The 21827-nt window shown below is 45.9% G+C and overlaps 2 protein-coding genes across 5 annotated transcripts; one reads left to right on the top strand and one right to left on the bottom strand.

Moving 5' to 3' along the window:
* Positions 1-12676: 12676 nt before the first annotated feature.
* On the top strand, positions 12677-13891 carry LOC120681623 (ethylene-responsive transcription factor ERF003-like). Its single transcript, XM_039963199.1, has 2 exons — positions 12677-13009; positions 13197-13891. Exons 1-2 carry the CDS (start codon positions 12930-12932, stop codon positions 13609-13611), a joined length of 495 nt encoding a protein of 164 aa, XP_039819133.1. The 5' UTR covers positions 12677-12929; the 3' UTR covers positions 13612-13891.
* A 994-nt stretch (positions 13892-14885) lies between these two features.
* On the bottom strand, positions 14886-21594 carry LOC120681621 (protein KAKU4-like). Of its 4 annotated transcripts, none has more exons than XM_039963195.1 (11): positions 21226-21594; positions 20151-20283; positions 19337-19694; positions 19078-19215; positions 18418-18625; positions 18181-18257; positions 17682-17763; positions 17515-17551; positions 17189-17268; positions 15666-15750; positions 14886-15581 (listed from the first exon to the last, which is right to left on the bottom strand). In XM_039963195.1, the coding sequence occupies exons 1-11, from the start codon at positions 21518-21520 to the stop codon at positions 15326-15328; spliced, it is 1749 nt and encodes a 582-aa protein (XP_039819129.1). In that variant the 5' UTR covers positions 21521-21594; the 3' UTR covers positions 14886-15325. The 4 variants fall into 4 exon arrangements, with proteins under 4 accessions (XP_039819129.1, XP_039819130.1, XP_039819131.1 ...); XM_039963196.1 differs by having other exon boundaries at positions 15666-15741; XM_039963197.1 differs by having other exon boundaries at positions 20151-20250; positions 21226-21593.
* Between the last annotated feature and the right edge of the window lie 233 nt (positions 21595-21827).

Raw genomic sequence — 21827 nt, 5'->3', positions numbered from 1 at the left:
AGCCCTTCCCCATCCTTGGTTCTCCCGAAGCCTCTCAGCCCCTCCACGCGGCACCATCTCCCTGCACGCACGCCGAGAACGGCCGTCGATGTGCCACGGCGACGAACGCGTCGAGCCGTGCCGTGCGCCAATTCCCCGCTCGCTTGTGCCCTCTGCCGTGCTCTCCTTCCTTCCTTTTGCTTCGCAAACGAGCCCTCTACCTCCCCTCTACTCCCCTCCCTGCTCCACGCTCCGAACCGAGCTCCCCGCGGCGTCCAGAGCCGCCCGCTGCCCGCCATTAGCGCCGCCGCCCCTAGGTCACCGCGGAGCTCACCCTTCCGGCCTTCCTCGTGCCCAACATCACCCGCAGCTAGCTTCCTTGCCTCCCACTGGTGCTCCTCGACCCATTCACAGTCGCCCACGGCCACCAGACCGCCGCCGCCGCCGCCAACCGCCGCCGTCGGAGCTACTGCTCCGCGGAGGAGCCCCTTCCGGTCACCCCCAGCCCCAATCAAGCCCACATAGAGGTAGAGCGTAGTCTCCTCGTGCTATTCCCCCTGTTTCCCCTCGCCGCCGTCGACTCTAGGCGCCGGAATCCGGCCGCCCGCCCCTCCTCTGTTTCAAACCCTAGCCAGGGACCTCGGGTTGAAATTCAAGAAAGTCCAGGGGGTTGTTTGAATAGACTGTGACTCAGATGAATAGTGCTTTAAGGACTTCTTTGTAATTTCTAGCTGTAAACTTTGAAATTCGGTAGAAATTCGTAGAAAATTCGTAAATTAGCAAATCCAATTGTTCTGGAATCCTTGTGTAAAGCTCTATGCAGTAGAATCATAATATGCTGGTTGTTAGTTGAAACTTTTTGCTGGAAAATTAGATTTATGTTACTAGGTGCATAAAGGCTAGTTGTTTATTCTTTTTCTTAATTAATTCTTGGAGCCTTGTTATGCTCTGAAATTTTTATGGTGGTTTGTTCATGTGACACTAGTGTTGTTATAAAAATTTCGTGGTCAGTTCTCATGAGTAGCTATTTCTTTTATTTAATGTTTGTTTAGTAGACTTTAATTATGGTAAATAGTTTTTATTCATGATAAATCATGAAAATATTTATGAGTGTTCTTTTTGAATATATTAGCTTGTCCATGAAGTTTGAACACCAGTTCATGACTAAAACAGAAGTTAAAAATGAATCTTTTTAGATTGATGTATTTTTTGTTTATTTTCTCAGAATTAATTATTTGTAGATAAAATCATTAAAAATTCACAGTAGCTAAATAATCCCTGTGTAGACTTTCTGTTAAATTTTCAGCTTCTGTTTTGCTCTGGTCTGACTTGTATAATTCAATCTTTTTCTAGGAGTTGTCTGAATTAATGAATTGTTCGGATTAAATGGATGCATGAAATGACATGATTTTTACAGGGTAGATTGCTCTTTGTACCTTCTGTTTAGAATAAGTTTTGCTGAAATTATTGTTATTTATGTACTGAGTTATTTAATTATTAGCAAGCCAAGACCTGCATGTTATAGGAATCAACTACTGCTTGTTTGTGCAGTTAGTGGACTTCTTTTGTGCTGATTGATCATGATGCCATGGGTAGTTAGAAATGTAGTTAACTACTCTATAAACGATTGCCCATGTGATATGATTGTTTGCTACTTGTTAGACTACAACTTTATCGTAAAGGAAAAATAATAGCATCTATATTGTTGAGCAACTCAGAACTGTGCATTCATACATATGCATTGCTGCATTTCATTTAGGTACGATAGATGAACCATGTGAGGGATGTGACATTGAAGCCGAGCCAGAAGACGGTGGACATCTTGAAGATGGACGGATGGATCCCGATGTGCATGACCGAAGGAAGATGCTCGCCGAGCAGTTGATCTCTAACTAACACTAACCTAGTGTTATTCCCAGGCAAGCCCCGGTGCATGTCCTAGTATTTTAAAATTATGACATCCATATATGTTGCTAGTACTTATGCATTACGTTTTAGGAGTTGATTTGAAACCTAGTTGCATGATCCGTAGTTCCTTGAGTTGTACTAGTATGTATAAGGCGATAGAAACACTATGCTTAATAAGTATCGATAGAAGTCGAGTGACTGCTTGTCACTCGCGAGATATAGGATGTTTAGAAGACGAGTAATTTCCAGTTACTCGCGAGATATAAGTTATATGTATAGTTATGTTACAGTATCTGAGTTATTGAAAGTGATATGGAATTGTGAGACCGGGCGGGGAGTGATGATGTTTACGTATGGCAGCAGGACAGGGTTCCTGGTTGTTTTAGCCCTGCCTGTGTCGATCAAGGACCGGTCGTTGTGGCAGTGCTGATCGGGGATTGAACTGTACTAACCTCATGCCGGGAGTAGGAGGTAGTTGAAACCGGTAAGTCGAGTACTGCCTTGCTTCGAAAGTACAGGAACCCGCACCCAACTCCTGGGGCGAGTCGAGTAGTCGCGGAGAATTGGGATGCAGATGTTTACTTTTGGTGGTCTCGCGTTGAGCTCGGCTGACCATATGTCGTTGGGCTGGTTCCTGTAGTTCGAGGCGGGGAGGGGAATGGTTGGTTTGTATTGTCCGACGGGGCAAATACGTGCCGTGTTGGTTAGGTCCACCTTGCAAGGTTAAATCGGATCGATTCGCCGTGTCTCGCGGTTATGAGGGCCTTGATCTCTTTGTCGCCACGTAGAAATGTATTAGAAATATTAGGGATACATGATGGAACTATTTCGAATCATTATTGTAATGCTCCAACATGATTATTTTAGTTAGGCCAACATTAGATGAGAGTCTTTCTACATAGAATATGTGAGCTAAAATATTGAAAGTAAGGATCCATCTTTAGACGCTTTTCTGCAAATAATCCACAGCCAGAAAGCCGTGCATGTCTAGATAGTGGGCTATGTATACCCATAGTCGGGTAAGTCTTGCTGAGTATTAGTATACTCAGGGTTTGTTGTTTACCCTATTTCAGGTATAGAAGCTAACCAGGATTCGCATCAGTGGGCTCGATGTGACGTCCTCACGTGTTCATAGTTATCGTTTTGTTTTATTGGTTCTCAATTAAAGTTCCTTCTCTCAGGTCATATTCTCTTCCGCTGCTGTCATTTATTTTATGTAAAATCTAAATTTAAAGTTGTTTTGTAAATATTTATGTTATTATCTATTTTTGTGAAATTATATTATGCTGGTACCGTCTGTGCTCGCCGTCGTGCGAGACTTCTGGTGTGTTTCGATCGGCCTGTGGGTTGGAAACAGGCTGTCAGGTTACACTTAATTAAGCTAATGCGTCTGATGCGTTCAAATGATGGCCATTACGCTTAATTAAGCCGTTTAACTTGGCGGTTCTATCACAGACATGTGGTTAAGCATTAGACGAATCACTGTGGCTCCACTTATCATACTATGTGAACATGATATTTTTGTCGAAGTATATAAACACATGTATTGGATACATGTTCAGGTAGAGGCCCTTGGTAATACATTTTTTTAATTCAATTTTGTAATACAGAGATAATATAAGCTCAGACATATATAGAACGGAAATACTTGAGACATCTGTATGCAATGATTCGTGGGCAGAGTTGACCTTCCAAGATGCCTCGTCGCCCATGCTTCAGGCCGGCCACATGATATGAGCTCCACATGGGCAACATGAGTTCGTTGCAAAGAGCACAAGAAATGGAATCCTACTATCAACAGGTAATAAAAAAAGAAAAACTAAATAAACAAACGGAATCTTGGCAACCGTCGATTAGGCTGCAGATAATTTAACTAGATCCGTTGTTGTCCAAGCACCTTTTTTTTCTAACAAATTACGTGCCGGAGACGTTTGACACAAGGCTATACTAGACCGAGTGTGAGATAATGCTGGATAAGATGGGAGACTAGAAAAGTATTCAGCAAAGCAAAAAGTTCAAACTTCTTCGTCCATGTCCGTCCAGGCCAAGTGTTCGGTAGAATTCGAAGGTGTGACGTGTATAAAAAACTCTGCACACCACATCGGTTTTCAGAAGCTTTGTGATTACGCCGTTTGAGCGTGTTGGAAAGGTAGCGCCGGTTTTAAACCAGCACCAGCCTCTGTCGACATGAGACAAACAGATGCACGGACATTACGGCAGTCTGGTCAGGTTGTGTGTGTCCACTTGCATCCAGTTTGTCTGAGAGTGGGGCAAGAACAGTGAACAGAAGGAGAAGATAGATCATTGCAGCTAGGCATGCATTTGTTTAGCAAATAAATTACCAGCAAAGGTTTGGTTTAGTTTGGCTTTCTAAGTTCTAGCTGCTGCTGTTAATTAGCCTGGATACTTTGGACCTTCGGCGGCGCAGCAGCATCAGAATTCAGAACTCGTCTCCGTATCGCCGTGCAGTTTGAATAATGGCGTTGCTTCTGGATTACTGCATGAGCATGGCCTTTTGACAATGGATCCATCAAGCACGGTTCCTTTCATGGGAGCATTTAAATCGACTCAATTTGTGATCCGGAAGTCCTCAGTGTACGTCACACCCTTTAATCAGTTGCTCTGAATCCGGCAGCCCGCAGCCAATCTAGTATGTTCAGATTCAGAGCGGTGAACGAAGCATCTCAGAGACAAGAAAAGCAACCTGCAGGCTGCTGCACGCAGCATATCAAAATCTGGAGGCGGCCTTGATGAGGACAGTAAAGCGCCGAGGCCTCCCCAATCCCCATCCATGATTCATGACATTTCCTTATCAAGTTTGGAGGTGGCTCGAAATATCTGCACTTGCCTCTCCACTGAATTTAACACCTCATCTCATCAACTGACAAATGGCTCCAGACGCATCAGACGGGGCGATGCTTACTTAGGTAAGCAAGCACGACCACGACCAGTTGCAGAGAAGAAAAATACTCTCCATCTGCTCCTCCGATCCTACTCGCCGCAAGTGGAATCCTGATCTGGACGCCGGTGTGTTGTTTTTGTCTCCACCGTAACGTTGTGGGATTAGCTCAGCGCCACTGAATGAATCTCACAGTTTGTTGATCGCTTGACGGCCTTATGTGTCGCTAGTTCAGGTACAGCAAAAACCTTCGCTCAGTGCCGCCGCAACTGAATGACTTTTTTTTAAAAAAAATCTGCGGGACATGCATTGGGCTTGCTTTACATCGGAGCGCGTGCTTTCAGTTACTGTACTTTACCAAAAGATAGAAATATAGAATCATATAACCCCACAAAGTCTCGACTGCTCTCATCATTCTTCTCGTCCAGAGTTCTGAACATTTCGTCAGCATGTCTGAATATATATCCGCACGCACGGACGCACCGGCGCGATCACGCCGCCATGAATCTTCAAAGCCCGAGGAAAACAGGCGCTGGGTACGTACGCGCATGGCGTCGGCGAGCGAAGACAGTCTTGGGCGATGGGCCAAGCTGGCGATGATCCTATTCGTGCGGCTGGTGTTTTCCTCACGGACACGAAGCGAGCAATGCCCGCAGCCAAAATTTCAATGATTGCAACGGCGCTCGTCAGCCGATCGGCCCGCTGATGACGCCTGGCGTGGAAACTGGAAAGTCGGGATCGTCGCCGGGGAATTCTCGCGCTCGTGGCCCGAATTTTCCGAGGCGACGCCGAGCTGCCTGCGGCGACTGACCTGACCAGCGCGGTGCAGCGCCGGCGACCGGCGTGGAGGCTTGCGGTGGCGGAAGCTCGTTTCAATGATGATTGGTCTGGCCGTTCGTGCCAACTGACGTCGCTGGTGTTGACCGACCGACTGCCTCTGGCCGATGTGGAAAGAAGCTAGCGATTCATTCAGACTTCAGAGCACGCATACTTTGACGCAAAAAAAAAAAAGGAAAGAAAGCAAACCGCAGAGCCGCAGGCCGTACTCAGATCAGAACCCGCCGTCCGCGGCCGCGAGCCCACTCGGCGGGAGCCCATCTAGCTGCTGCAGCAATTTGATTGGGCCTGGATCCGCGAGCCTTCTCGCAACAGGTGGGCTTCCGGCCCGTTGGCCCAGCACCTTCTTCCTCCACGGAGTTGTCGATCTTTTGAATTTTTTTTCTTTTGGGTAATGAGCCAAACTGATTAAGATGATAAAAGCTGCTTGGGAGCGCGCAAAAGCGAGGGGTCAAGACCCATCGTTTTCAGAGAAGGTGAACGATGTCCATAAAGAGTTACACAGATGGGATTGCTCAGTTCTAAAAGCTCCAGCAAAGAGGATTAGTGATCTCAAGAAAGAATTAGAAAGATTGAAGAGGGGACCGATGACTGATGCCAATACTGAATCCCAGAAAGAGATCATGGTCCGCCTTGAACTAATGTTGGAGCAGGAGGAGATTCATTGGTTTCAGAGAGCAAGAGTAAACTGGCTCAAACAGGGAGATAGAAATACAAGTTTCTTCCATAATTTTGCAACAAAGAGAAGGAAGAAAAACACGATAAAAAGTTTGATGGATGAGAATGGAATAAAACAGGAGGATGAGCAAGTCAAGCGCAATATTGTTCAAAATTATTTTGTAAACCTCTTCACCTCTGAAGTAGGAGAGCCTGATCCGACTGTTCTGTCAGATGTACGTCGTTCAGTTACCTCTGATATGAACATGATGCTGAGGGCTTCATTCACGGCTGAGGAGGTTAAGAAAGCTCTATTCCAAATTGGCGATTACAAAGCTCCGGGTCCGGACGGAATGCATGCAGTATTTTATAAAAAGATTTTGGGAGCTTGTGGGGGACGATTTGGTGAAAGAAGTATTGGCAGCTGTGAACACAGCTCAGATTCCAGATGGTTGGAATGACACAACAATTATTTTAATTCCCAAGGTAAACGATCCAACTCTGGTCTCTCAATTTCGTCCAATAAGCCTATGCAATGTGGTGTACAAAGTGATTTCAAAGTTGCTGGCAAACTGACTAAGGGGAATTTTGTCGGATGTTATTAGTGATCATCAGAGTGCTTTTGTTCCGGGAAGACTTATCACTGATAATATTTTGCTAGCTTATGAGAGTATTCATAGGATCAAGAAGAAACAAGGGAAAAAAGGTCTTTGTGCGGTAAAGCTTGACATGCACAAGGCTTATGATAGAGTGGAGTGGAGATTCCTGGAGGAAATTATGTTAAAAATGGGCTTTGATAGAAATTGGGTTTCTCTAATAATGGCTTGTGTGAAATCTGTGAGATATAATGTTAGAATAAACTCAAGGGAGACAGATACTTTCACACCAACAAGAGGTTTGAGACAGGGTGATCCTCTTTCACCATATTTATTCTTGTTTGTGGCAGAGGGTTTATCAAGCATGTTGAAAGGTGCAGAAAATAGAGGAGAATTACAGGGGGTACAAGTGTGTAGAGATGCACCTTCAGTATCACACTGCTATTTGCAGATGACTCGTTGATATTGATGCAAGCTGATAGAAATAATGCAGAAGCTCTGAAGAGCTTGCTTGATCGGTATTGCTCAAGTTCGGGGCAAAAGATTAGTGATGCCAAATCTAGTATCTTTTTTAGCCCAAATACTGATGTACTTATCAGAGTGGAGGTGTGCGAGTCTCTGAATATTACGACCGAATCCCTGACAGATAAATATTTGGGCCTTCCTGTGCTGGTGGGGGCGGATCGCAGTGATTGTTTCCAATATTTGGTAGATAGGGTGAGGAGAAAAACTAAAGGATGGAAAGAGAAGCTTCTAAGCATGGGAGGTAAAGAAGTCCTTATTAAATCAATTGCTCAAGCCGTGCCAGTTTTTGCGATGATGGTATTTAAAATCCCGAAAAACATTTGCAAAGGGATAACAGATGCCATATCCCAATTTTGGTGGGGTGATGACGATGATCATAAAAGGATTCACTGGAAAGCTTGGTGGAAGCTATGTATTCCAAAGAACAAAGGAGGCATGGGTTTTAGAGATCTGGAAGCTTTTAATGAAGCACTTTTGGCAAAACAAATTTGGAGATTGCTGTTAGAACCTGAATCATTATGTGCTAGAGTTCTAAGGGCAACATATTACCCAGATGGCAGGTTACTGGATGCTAGACTGAAGAGTGGCAGCTCCTTTACCTGGCAAAGCATTTTTGCAGGTTTGGAGTGTTTCAAGAAAGGTTGCATTTGGAGGGTTGGGGATGGATCCCAAATCAAAATTTGGGAAGACAACTGGATTCCATCAAGTCATAATATGAAGGTGTTAACACCTAGAGGGAATAGTCTGATAACAAAGGTGGAGGAGCTTATCAATCCTATAACAGGGACCTGGGATGCACAACTAATCAGAATGTTGTTCTGGGAAGTAGATGTTAACAGGATCCTTCAAATACCTCTGAGATATGGACGAGATGATGTGGTGGCGTGGCAATTTACAAAGAATGGTTTTTTCTCTGTTGGCTCGGCTTATCATCTACAATGGTTCCACAAGTTCGGAGTAAACAGAATTACTGAACAAGCTAGTGGTGTGGGCGATGATAAAGTTTGGTCACAACTTTGGAAACTCCAAGTGCCGGCAAAGATAAAGATCTTTGGTTGGAGGGTGCTACATGGCTTAATTCCCTGTAAAGGGATCCTTGCTAATCGGCATATTGATAACTCAAGTGCTTGTCCAGCATGTCATACAAACTGTGAAGATATCAGGCACGTTTTGTTTGAATGTGATCAAGCTAAGGAGATTTGGCGCATATTGGGGATAGCTGATATGATCAACCCGGTGTTGGCCAGTTACCGGTCGGGGTCAGAGGCTGTTGCTGAGTTCATCATGAGACCTAAATTGATTAAGGAGCTGAATCACATTGGCCTCGCGGAATTGATTCTTACTGGAGGTTGGCATATATGGTGGCAGCGTCGCATACTGGTACACGGTGAACCTGTCCAAAATCCGACAAGAGCGGCGCTGTCTATTGCTACGCTGACAACGAACTTTCAGAGAGCTGTGAAAAAGTTGAGTAAAAATAGCAAGAAGGAAGATGGCTGGAAAAGACCACCAGATGAAGAGACTTTACTGAATGTTGATGCTAGTTACAAACCTGAAGTGGGCTCTGGAAGCACGGGTGCTATTATACGAGATTCTTCAGGTTCCTTCATCGGAGCAAGGGTGAATTTCTTTGAACACATGGCAGATGCGGCTACGGCGGAGGTAACTGATCTTAAGGAGGGTTTGATTCTAGCACAAAGCTTGGGTTGCAATCGTATAAGAATCCATGCAGATTGTCTGGAGGTAGTGGAAACAATGAGACAAGGAGGATTTACTGCTACCATTAGCAGCCCAATTTATGATGATTGCATTTTGATGTGGCAAGACTTCGTGTCTATCTCTTTAGATCATTGTAATCGGGAGGCGAATTGTGTAGCTGATATCCTAGCTAGGGTAGCTTTACAAGAGAAATTATCATGTAATTGGGTCGATGAACCCCCGAATTTCATTCTAGGAGCCTTGGTGAACGATGTATCTATGATTCATGATTAATAAAGTACGCCGAATGGCTTCCCTCAGAAAAAAAAGGAAAGGGAAATACAGATTAGGCTCTGCTGTTTCTGAAGAATCCTGCTCGCCCCTTTTAATAACATCGTAGTACTCCCTCCGTTCGGAAATGATCTACATATTTTGACTAGAGAAAGTCAAACTTTATAAACTTTGACTAATAATTAGTTAAATTATATGTATAATTAGTTTATAAAATTTATGTCAATACATATGTATTCAAAGAGGTTTTGAGATGACATTGAGTTATTCGTAATTGACATTATATTCTAAGAGTGATTAATAAGTCAAACTTTACTTCGAATGACTTTCTCTAGTCAAAATATGTAGATCATTTCCGAACGGAGGGAGTACATCCTAAGTGCTCATTAATCACTCTCGATCAGCAACCAGTCACTGATGCGTCCCCTCCCCAGTTAAAAGCAAAACAGGGCCAGGAGGAAAAGGCCAGCAATCTACCAGTCACCATGTCGTTGTCGGACAAGGAAGGAACCGGTGAAAGACCTCGACGAACAAGCCGTCGTCACGCACGGATGACAAATGAACTGATAAGTAACAACACCGGCCGGCCGTCACGCGTTCAGTCGACGATTGAGGATTGGCCGGCGAGCTAGGGAACTGTGTTCGACTTCGACCGACGACGACGTCGCCAAGAGATCGATCACGTCGGATCAAGCAACTAAGATAAGAGCGCCATGAATCATGCATCGTCCAATCCTGTGATTTGGCTTGCTTGGATGATGAGTGCGGCGGATAAGGAGATGGATGTCGATCGATCCGCCGGAGAAAGGTAAGGTCTCACATGGCCGATGCTCGCGAGATCCGCGGAGTTAATGTGACTGCGCTCGCCATCACTGATCTGCCCCCCACGTTCAGGTTATCGTCAGGTAGCCGGAAACAACACTGGAGCGCAGGCGGTGTTCGCTGTCCAGACAGGTGACTTGAGAACTGATAAACTGTAATGGCACGCACGGTCTGGCTGGCTTCGAGCGAGCCGGGCTTCACGTCCGCCAAGGCCAAGCAAGGATGTGATCAGTGCCAACGTGACGAGATGCATGAGGCCGTCTAGGTGAGGTGAACGCAGCCCTAGCCTAGCTAGCTAGGTCCTAGCTCTGTGCTCGTGATTGCCTGAGGACGCTCGATCTTCAGAGACGTGGACGAATGCACGGCCGCAATTGGATGGCGAGCGCCATCCTCTGACCGGGTCCCTCCTCGATCGCCCATTTGTACGATCTGCCCATCACCGTACGATCAGCGGCCAGGGACGGACACATGCCTGCGCGCAGCCAAAGGCCGGGGCAGAGGCAAACAGACTCAGGTCTTTGTCCGGCCGGCCGGGGATGGAAGCGATCGAGCCGGCCGCTGGGGGCGCCTTTACCTGCTGCGAAGCCGGCACACAAATCCGCAGGGATTCACCGCACCTGCCGCCGCGGTGGCGAGCGGCCCCGCGTGCGTTTCCCCGCGCCCCCGACACCCCACGGAGGCCGCGGGCGGCGTGGCCCCGGTCCGCGACACGTTCCCCTGCCGTGCCGCCGGTCCGGCGACCGAACCACGGCCACACCACTCGTCAACTCGGGCGGGCGGCCGGTCACCTGAGACGCGAGTGCATGCAAGGACGGCTGCGCCCCGGTGGCCCGGGGCCGGGCGGGGGTTGCCTGGCGAGTGGCGACACGCGTGTCCGATAGACGGTGACCGTCGGATCAGTCGGGCCGGCGATGATCGTGGCACGACACCGGCGGTGGTGACATGCAAGCATGCTGCTTATCGTCACGTGTCGTGTTTTTTTGTGATGACTTTGTGTTGATTGGTGAGGGTGATTGGGTTCGGAATTAGGAACACCTGGTTTAACATTACTGTCTCAGGTTTGATATTTCAAAAGGGTTTAGAGTTTTAGGATGTCACATCTTCATCACTGATCCTGATGATGTGGGTGGTGTTGCTTCCTTCATTGCTGTTGCTGAGGAATAGTACTAGTTTTGTGTAGAACATGGATGGATTGTGTGGAAGAGAGAGGAAGACGATGGATGTCTTGGTCTCCGAAGTACGAACAAGCTTAAGGATCCGCGAGTAGGGGCCGGTGGCCGTGAGTAGTAACCAAGGCTGCCACTCCGCCTACTCTTTCAACTCCTTTCCAATCCACAGAACAGGATCTCTGCACCTATCCACCAGGCTCTACGTACTTCCGACACGTGTACTTCACACTGGCCGGTCATTGGACTGGAGTGGACAACTGTGTCGTCCGCCAACGGCCCTTGACGTGGTCCTCCGACTTGGTTATGGTCACAGCCTCACAACAACCGGCAGTGATTCAACAGGGCTAACTCAGCTACAGGTACAAGGAAAGACGGTTACATTAGTTTTTTTTTGGGGGGGGGGGGGGGGAAGCTAAGAATATGCCTATATTGGTACTCCAGGTCGTTTTTAGCTTTTCTAAATATATTGTTATTTCTATATATATCTAGCAATGATGTACATCTAGCGTATATCTATATGCATAACAAATATCATGTATCTACAAAAGCTAAAACAACCTATAATCTGGAATGAAGAAGTACTATTCTTTTTAGGTGACAGAAAAAGTTACAAGGAGCTATGAAAAATGACTATTAGTTTCTCGGTCATCTACTGATGACTTCCAACACACATACAACTAATAAAGCTCTACAATATGTTTTGACACATATTAACTTCGGATATTGCAAGTGGTTCACCTCTAGATTCATTTGATTTGGATATGCTATCTATCTTTAGTTGGAAGTTTCTTACGGATAGTGGTCGATTTTACCATGCATTGGATACGATTTTCGGCAATTGTTGACAATAATAAGTGATACCATATATTTATAAACTACAGGGTAAACTCTTTTTTATAATCTATATATATAAGCTATGGGCCTGCAACAGCTGTTGTCCAGCCGCAGCCGCAGCCGCTCGGCTGGCGCAGGCCAAAACATCCCGACTGCCCTCTCTTTTGGGTTCCTCTCTCTTTCCTGCGAGCCAAAAAAGCCCGCACGAAGAATATGACATGTGGACCCATATTAACATTGTGAATTGTACTACAATAGAATTGACCCATTCGCTATGTTGTTCACCATTAATGTGAGATGCTCTTGAGCAATTGTTGACAATAATAAGAGTCGATCTCATATGTAAACAAATGATGAGGTTGACTTCAGTATAATATATACACAATCATTAGAGAGGTTTTTGCCAATGTGCGTGCACCAAAGAGTGCCCGGGCAGGCCTTTTTTTTTAGACAATGGAATACTAGTTCAAATGGCTACGGCGACAGAAACCACGAGCATATCTCGCGGCCTAAGCATGGATCTCGAACAGGGGGAGGGCTGCACATGCTATCCCGCCGTAGCATCCATCTCCTTGCAGCCCTCCCCCTTGGGAGCAGTATATAAGCGCCCGGCACCTGCGGCATCTCTTGCTATCAAGTGGAAGTGCCCACCACCAGAGTATAGATCGGGCACTGGTGTGACCGTGTGAGACAGGAAAAGGAGCAACCGTCGCCATGTCGAAGCTGCAGAGGTTCAGAGGAGTGAGGCAGAGGCACTGGGGCTCCTGGGTCTCCGAGATCCGCCACCCACTCCTGTAAAGTTCTTGCACTTTGATGAACCCTGCTTTGACAGCTTGGTTAGAATTGGGCATGTTCAGATATAGGGATTATCTTTGTTTTCTGTCCAAACTTTGCGTGCTGGTGCAGTTTTCTCTCCTATGACATGCGATCCATCTGATGAAGCTTTTTGTGTTTTTTGTTGCATCTATGGTGACGGTGCAGGAAGACGAGGATCTGGCTTGGCACGTACGAGACGGCGGAGGACGCGGCGCGGGCGTACGACGAGGCAGCGCGGCTGATGAGCGGGCCGGCGGCGCGCACAAACTTCCCCCTGAGCAGCGGGACCGTTGGCACCCTCTCCCCGACGCTGCGCGCGAAGCTGGAGAAATGCTGCACGGAGGAGTCGCCGTCGAAGCAGCCGGCGCAGGACGGCGGCGCAGACGCGTCAGGAGCAGAGCGCGACGGCGGCGGCGGCGGGCAGGAGCAGCAGGGCGTGAAAGCTGAGACCGGCGACGACGACGAGTACATCGAGGAGATGATCAGGGAGCTCACCTACTACGGCCCCGTGGAGATACAGCACCCCTCCGGCTCCTCCGGCGCCGCCCCGGCCTGCTCGAGCTCGCCGGCGATTAGGTGACCGAGCGAGCCAGCCAGCCAAAGATTAGCCGCTAGCTAGCTAGCAAGCCGATGCAGCAGCGGTCGTCGTCATCTACAGCAGCCGTTATTTTTTTTTTGGGAAAACAGCAGCCGTTATTTTGTTAGGCACATTTAGCCGTCCATTTAGGAGGAGCGCGGGGCCCGGTCCGGAGGGTATGGAAATGGAACTACGCCTGCTAATGGGGTTGAACCCACCCCAAATCCGCCCCTACCCATATTTCAAGAGCCTTAACTACCACCCGCCCCGACCCACCCCGTCGGCCCAATGCCCCAACCCGCCCCAACCCGAAGTCACGATGGAAGATGATATGCGACTTACGTGCCGATCTACTACCATAGCGCCCCAACCCGTCCCAACCCGTCTATGTCGTCAACCCAACCCGCCCCAACCCATTTCATAGTGTCACCCGTTTCCATCCATCCAATAGTACCCGTATTAAAACCCACCCAAAAACCCATCAAGCCCCGCCCCATTAGCAGGAGTAAATGGAACGCGAGTTGCATTGTCACCCGGCCGGGGGACCCCTCTCCTGGGATCGGGAGTGGGATTGGGCTGTACAGAGCGGGAAGGGGACCAAAGGATCTTTCGGGATAAGGGGTCTTGATTTGGTTCATGATGTGAAGCTTGTTTCAGGACCTGTCGTTTAGCCCCTTTGGTATCCGAGCTTTGGCCCCTTTATCTCTGCATCGCAAACCTGCAAGTTCCGGTTCAAGGTTCAGTGCTTCGTGCACACAAATGACGTGACGCATGGTCGATCTGATGCATCTCCAGCCCGTCGTGCCAGAGGCCCAGAACCCGACGGACTGTCGTTTCCAGTCTTGCCATTTTTTTGTATTTTTTTTCTCATGCATGAGTGACATGTTCCATCAATAGGATCAGCATCGATCAAACCCTAGAGCTTCAGAAACAAGCAGGCAACTGGTAGCGAGAAAGGTCCCACTCTTTGCTCCTATAGTCCTATGAGGCTGCGAGCAGTCAAGGTAGGTAGTTAAAGAGACATCACGAACGAACCTTCATGAGCGATCCGCTTCCCCGTATCCGAGCGCGATCCAAGAACAGCATACGGTCCATACGTACAAGTTGCCTGCTACAGAACAAAATGGGTTGTGGGGCCCCTCCCTCGAACGTGGCATTCGTCAGTGCCTCCGTGGCTTATGCTTGATAGATCTAAGAACATATAAGAATGACAACGAATATAACAAACCATCATACGTAGATGCAGCAGGCTGCACCGCTTGAAGAACAAAGCAATATTAAAAAAAGGTCATAAGCCAAGCATAAAAGCACGAAATAAGGGTTACATACGGCCAGAATGTGAATGCCCATCATACAAGGAAGCATTAACAACTGCCACTGCCTCAATGGATTCATTGCACTGTCTGCACACACCTTGATGGCCAGAACACCTGCTACGTGTTGCTGCTACGGCACAATCAACCAATTCTTCCTGCATCTGCACAAACTACCCACAAGCTTATGGAAAACTAGACACCGTCACACGAATCAAACAGCTACTACTACTACTACTAATAATCCATTCTAAACGGGGTCATTATAAAGGCTACAATAATACAGCATGGATACAAGTGCTGACGCACAACTGCCATGTAAGTGGAAACAGACTAACCTAGGTATCGCGTTGCCCTTTTGGGCCGTTAATATTAGTGTACAACAATATCGTCCAGCAACTGTTCTACTTTCCTCTTCCTTTAGGGCCTCGCACCACCCTTTTTCGTCCTTGCCGAACATTCTGTCTCAAGGCTCTCTTAACAGGTTCTTCTGGATTTATTCCAGTGCCATTCTCAACAGAATCAACATCTGCAGCACCGGCTGCAGGCTCCGTTAAGTCATTACTGGTGGGTGGCACAGCACTGCTCGAGTTGGTACAGCTGGGATTGTCATTTCCTGAAGATTCTAACCCCGAGTTGGCGTTTGATTGATCCAGAAGACTACATTACCAAAGGACATCTAGTTACATAAATGCAAATTCCAAAGAAAAAGGCAAGAAGAGAATCTGAAAATGTTGCAGTTACCCATTCACAGATGTTTTCTTGGTTGACCCATTCATTCGGGTCCGGATTGGAGGACCTGCATCCTTCGGTATGGGTTCTGGAAAAGCTTGCATAAAACCAGTGAACGATCGTAAGCATAATAGTACTTGTTAGTTTAATAGACATAAAAATAAGTACAGATTTCGAGGAGGGACAGGGACAAAAAACTATCACTTATTTTCTGTAGAAAGAACAAAGCTTGTAAAACACATTTAAAACCTGTACTAGGAGTTTCTATTTTGGTGGCCCAGAAGGACACTTTTCGGTATTTAGGTTCGATGCTACAAAAGGATGGCGATATTGATGAAAATATTAGGCATAGAATCTCAGCTGGCTGGTTGAAATGGCATCAAGCTTCTGGTGTCCTCTGTGACAGGAGGGTGCCACAAAAGCTAAAAGGTAAATTCTATAGGACAGCGATTCGCCCGGCGATGTTATACGGTGCTGAATGTTGGCCTACAAAAAAGGCGACATGTCCAGCAACTGAGTGTAGCAGAGATGCGAATGTTGCGGTGGTTTTGCAGGCACACAAGGAGGGATAGAGTCCGGAACGAAGTTATTCGGGAAAGGGTAGGGGTGGCACCAATTGAGGAGAAACTTACCCAACATCGGTTGAGATGGTTTGGACATGTCCAACGGAGGCCTCCTGAGGCGCCGGTGCGTAGTGGGGTGCTAAAGCGTGTCGATAAGGTAAAGAGGGGTAGAGGTAGACCTAAACTGACTTGGGACGAGTCGGTTAAGAGAGACCTTAAAGATTGGAATATCCCTGAGGAGGTAGCTTTGGATAGGAGCGCTTGGAGACTAGCTATCAATGTGCCTGAATCGTGACCTTTGTGTCTTTTGGGTTTCATCTCTAGCCTACCCCAACTCGCTTAGGATAAAAGGCTATGTTGTTGTTGCTGTTTTTACTAGGAGTTTCTATTTTCTGAATACAAGTTGCCCCATGCCGGTTTGTTAGTCACTAGTGGCATTCCAACATAAACCGGAATTGCTGGTTGGCAACAGTAACATGTCTTTCCTCGAGCCTCATGGACAAGGTTGCCTTATGGTTATTGATCAATGCCATTACAGCTCTATAACCACAAGCCATTTTGGCAAATTGTGGTCTAGAAATTGTCTGTAGTACTTATAACCGATGAATGATATTTACACTTGCCACTAAACCAATCAAATGCTGGTCCTGGCTGCGAAATACGGCCAAGGTTGATATTTTAGTTACTGAGATTCGGTCTTTGCCTTTGCAAAACCTAATGCAACAGAATGGTTGTGACTATTACCATGCAACAGCAAAAACAAGCATTAAAGCTTGGTCTAATCTAGCAACAAGAATAAAATCGCTGAAACTCAACAACTTCTCTAGCTATATCAGTTCATTAGCACAATAAAGAAAAAATGATGGGAGCTCAGAGCTCAGACAATACCAAACCGACTTAACCAAAAAAATAAATGGAGCAAAAGATAAACTAAAATCAAGATTTATGTCAGAAAGAAATATCCTTGAATACCTGAAGCTGAGTTGATATCTATATTTGGTTCAGCAGTGGGGGCTTTAACATCACTTTGGTCAGTAGCATCCTTTGTAAATCTGAGACATAAGAAACATCCATTCAGAACGGAAGTACAAAATCAGCTTCTAAAAATAATTTCAGGACATCATAACGCAGGTGAATAATATACTGCTAAGCACATATTTGAAGTACTTAACTACTTAATCAACAAGCTTATAACTAATGTTGCTGGTGACACTCAGTTCCACAAGCTAAGCTTATAACTGATTGTGCAACTGCAGCAAAAGTGATTTAATAAGCATATCTTTTATGCAAAAACTGACCTTGTGGAAGACACATTGTTCCCCTCTGCTATTTTATCTGCACAAGTAACACAATAGAAGACGTCAAATTCTATAATTGCTATAAGATTAACACATGGTTAAAAACTGACAGAATGTTGTTAGATAACCATAGGCAGGAGTAGGACAACTGGACAAGGTGATTATACCTGGTTGAATTTCAGATGCAGCATTGTATTCTTCAGGTGCATTCCCATTGTCCTTTGCAAGGTCCACAGGTTCACCAACACCCTTAGGACAACAAGAATGCACTGATAAATAAAAGATGTAATTGCGCAACAAGCTACAGATAAGGTCTTTGCGGTCAAAGAACAAATGCATTTTGCAGCAATAACATCTTCATTGTCAACAAACAGAGTTAAGTATATTCAAATTAAAGTAAAAAATGAATGGAGGGAAACTATAAGTTATCATGTATATAGTTAGTGCAAGCAGCTAGGGCAATGTATCAAGGTTGAGATGGACGTTGGCTAGAATTTATTCTTTTTGGAAGATTATAAGGAATTGCACGCTCTTTTAGTACATTATAAGCCATAGCTATATAGGGCATGTTGGTACTGACAACAAAGTACTGAGCTAATATCAAACTGAACCCAAATGTACAACTAATGCAACACTAACATACAACAGAAACCATGAATTGCTCACATCAATTGTATCTTCAGTTGGTGTGTCAGGTATGGGGCACCCACTAACTGGTTCTGTTGCCGCAACATTTTCAGACCCTGAAGTTAGTATATAACAAATCAGTTGCTCACAGTTGAAGAGTGCAATCATGTAACCGGAGGTGAAGCATCAGTAGAAAATATGAAGAAAAAAAATCAAAGCATTCAGCCTGAGTGATTTTGAAGCAAAAGGGAGCCCAAAAATGTAAAGAAGTCTCACCATTATTTATTTCGGTAGGCTCGCCAACTTTTCCATCAGCATCCAAGGAGAATATAGAGGTATCATTCTCAAATAATCTGGAAGAAGTAGAACTATAATTCCAGAATTTAGGAGCATCTGCAGAACCTCCAGATGATCCAATGCAAGCTCTTCGCGATTCCTCCAATTTTTCCCAAAAGTTGGAAAGGTAGTCCTCCTTTCTGGGTACCTTTACAAAGGTAAAATCATCGTTTAGAATTGAATATGCCAACATAACTGAGACAGCATCTACCAGACAGGTGTCCAGCATGATAATGATTAAGAAAAGGAAAGCCTGCATCACGAAACATGCTATTTTCCTGTCATACTGTCATGGGTTTTGCTTTACCAACTTCAGTCAGTTTTCCTTAGCTCAGAAATCTTATGAAAGACAGTTCACAGACAATACGGGAATTTCATCATATAAAAATTTCAGACGGACATATAATGAAATGTGGCCAGTAGCAACTCCCACCACATTTCATTCAAGACTATGAAATACAGATCTATATAGCAATGCATCAATAATTGAAGTGCTGATGGTCACATAAAAAGCTGTATAAAATTAATCAGTCTTATAAGGTGCATTTAATGAACTGCCATATTTACATCAGTGACCCAGCATAAAATTTCTTTTATTACCTCTGCTAACGAGCTAGAGTAATTGGAGGGTGATCTATTAAACTTCTGACTGCCTAAGAAATGGGACTGCCAAGGAGGTAATGATTGCATGTATGATTTTGCTAAATCAACTGGAGAACCCATGTCAGAGCCAATAACCTGCATAAGTGATCCATAAAAGTAAGCATGAACTGATCCAAACAAAACCAGCAGTTGGTTTGACAATCAACAAAAACAAAATGGTTTATGAAGAATAGAAGGAATCGATATTTATACTCACAGAACTTAGCACATCAGTGTTCAATGTGCATGTTCCATTTTCTTCAGGCTTTAAACCTTGCCCCTGCCTTTTCTCTTCCAACCATCTCTTTGCTTCTGTAACTGCTGCAGTGCATAGCTCAGGTGATCCTTGGAGTGGAGAGCCAGGAGAAAAACTACCAGGTCCCATACTAGTGAATCGAACTGATTTAGGGAAACTCCGATCACGGCTCAAGGAGCGCCAAGCTCCTGTGAAATCATGGCCAATGCCGGCATTCCTACTTGGGATTTCTTCTGGCGATCCATACTCACGGGCTTCAGGAAACGTAGAATCTGTAACTCGTGATTTTATTAGCTCTATCATCTTATCACACTCATCCCTGCCCAAAAAAAAGCTGATGATTCCAAGGAAATGTGTATCCTCTGAAGATATTACCAAGAAATCAAGGTTTTAAGTATAAATGGATATACTGGACATGAAAAATAAAACACAGCATGGATAGTAGTTACGTAAGACCTAAGGCAGAATCACATGTACAGTATAATGATTTACAGTGGAAGGTTTTGTTAGCTAGCACTATTTAAGGGTGACTTTGGGTCATCTACCAACTCAAATTTAAAGTTTGTCCATTATAATTCATTGCAAGAGTCCACGTGACAAACATAAGGGGAAAAAGTGACCTTAATGAAGCTAAGAATGCACCATCAACAATTTGATGAATTAGATGTACTAGAATATTTTTAGTGCTACACTTAACTAGGATAAGCTGACCAGGGGGGAAAATGCCATCATACATGTTAGCACACATATAAAAAGATGACAGTATTCTGGTTACCTTGTGAATGTTTCCTTCATAACCATTTGCTCAATAGCTAGCTTTGACTCGCTGTAAGGAACAATTGCTCCATGAGTGTCAGGAACATCTTCATTCTCATCTGAGTGTGGACAGCACATACATGGTGTGAGGACTGAGGACACATAATCAGTTCAGTTAGCAGCAGAGGAAAGATAATGATCAGATGACACTGAGAGCAAGGTTTATAATTAAACTAAATTTCCTGTAATGAAGCATAAATTTAGTAAGATTTATGATGGTTTGGGCCTAAATGGAGGTAACATATAGTACTCATCCCTTCTGCTTATTGGCTAAAAAAACTGTCCAACATTACTGAGACTAAGACCAGTCTGACTAAGACTCAGGGCATTCTCTATTCAGTAATCACTTTACCCATAAACAAAAGGAGGTAGAGATATTCTAGACTGAAGAATATCCGGAGAAACGGACTCAATTTCAATCCAAGTACCTGAAGCTCCCAAATTAGGGTTGCTCTAGAAAAACAAAACTACAAAGCTAAGGCTCTGTTCCTCATTTCCTGAATTTCAACAAGGCATAATTAGCATGGTGCCAGGTCATCAAATCCAATCCATGGCTTCAATTCTGACTCAATGAATGCCTGACGTGATATGTACCAGATGGACTGGGAGTAACTGAACCTCAGTTGATGGATACAATATGCCAGCCTATATACATTTGAATCCAGTTAATGTACCAATTGCACAACACGTATATTCAACATTTCCAGATCAATCCACGCCTGTCCCCAGTGGCACCTACGGGAATTCTTACTCTACCAAAATTCTATGCCCAATTCAGATGTCCGAACCACCTCTTAGCCAACAGTGATACCAAATTAGCTAAAATTCGAAAGCTCATGGGCTAATTGGACCAAGCCAAGACGAAACCCTAGGTCGCGAAGCCGAAGCAGACTGTCACTGGAGCAGAGTACTCGCAGCTATAGTCGTACAATCAGACAGACAAGCGGCTAACCGAAACGGAACCATGGAGTGAGGTAGCGAGATAGTGAGAGAGAAAGAGAGAGAGTGGACCAGACGAAGGAGAAATTGCTCACCCGAGTTTAAGCCGTTGCCCTCTTCGTCGTCGTCGTCCTCCTCCTCCTCCTCCCCCGAGCCCGTCTCCTCGGGCGACGAGAACAACAAAACAGACGAAAATACCCTCCTCGCGCCGGAGACGAAGCCATAGAGCCACCCTGGGCTACTCCCCGCGGCCGCCCCCGCCTCCGCCGGCGCCCCCGTGTCCTCCTCCAGCGAGAGGCGGCGGCGCTGGGCCTTCCCGTTGCCGGATCTGTCGTCCTCACCGTCGTCCTCCGGCGATCGCCGGCGGCGACCCCCGAAGAGCGACGCCATGGGAGGCGCGAGGAAGACGAGATGGGGGAGGAGGAGCGTGTGAGGCAGGCGACGAGGGGTTCGAACCGGAAGCGTGAGGCGATTTTGGGAAGGGCCGCCGCGAACTGCTACGGCCACTGCCTTTCGCGGGAGCGTGCTGGTGATACTGCTACTGACCGGTGGGACCATACTGTGTACTTGCGTGCTCGGATCCCACTAGCAGAGGGAGGGTTGGTTGGTCCGTTGCCTTGGTCCGGGTGACGTGGAACCAAATGAGACAAAACTTTTCAGCCTACCGGCTGGCCTGTGAACCGCTCTTCACGTGTTT

This window comes from Panicum virgatum, chromosome 7N, assembly GCF_016808335.1.
Source record: "Panicum virgatum strain AP13 chromosome 7N, P.virgatum_v5, whole genome shotgun sequence".
In the NCBI taxonomy this organism is placed as follows: domain Eukaryota; kingdom Viridiplantae; phylum Streptophyta; class Magnoliopsida; order Poales; family Poaceae; genus Panicum; species Panicum virgatum.
Note: the sequence above shows the minus strand (reverse complement) of the source record. Positions and strands in the feature narration are given on the sequence as shown.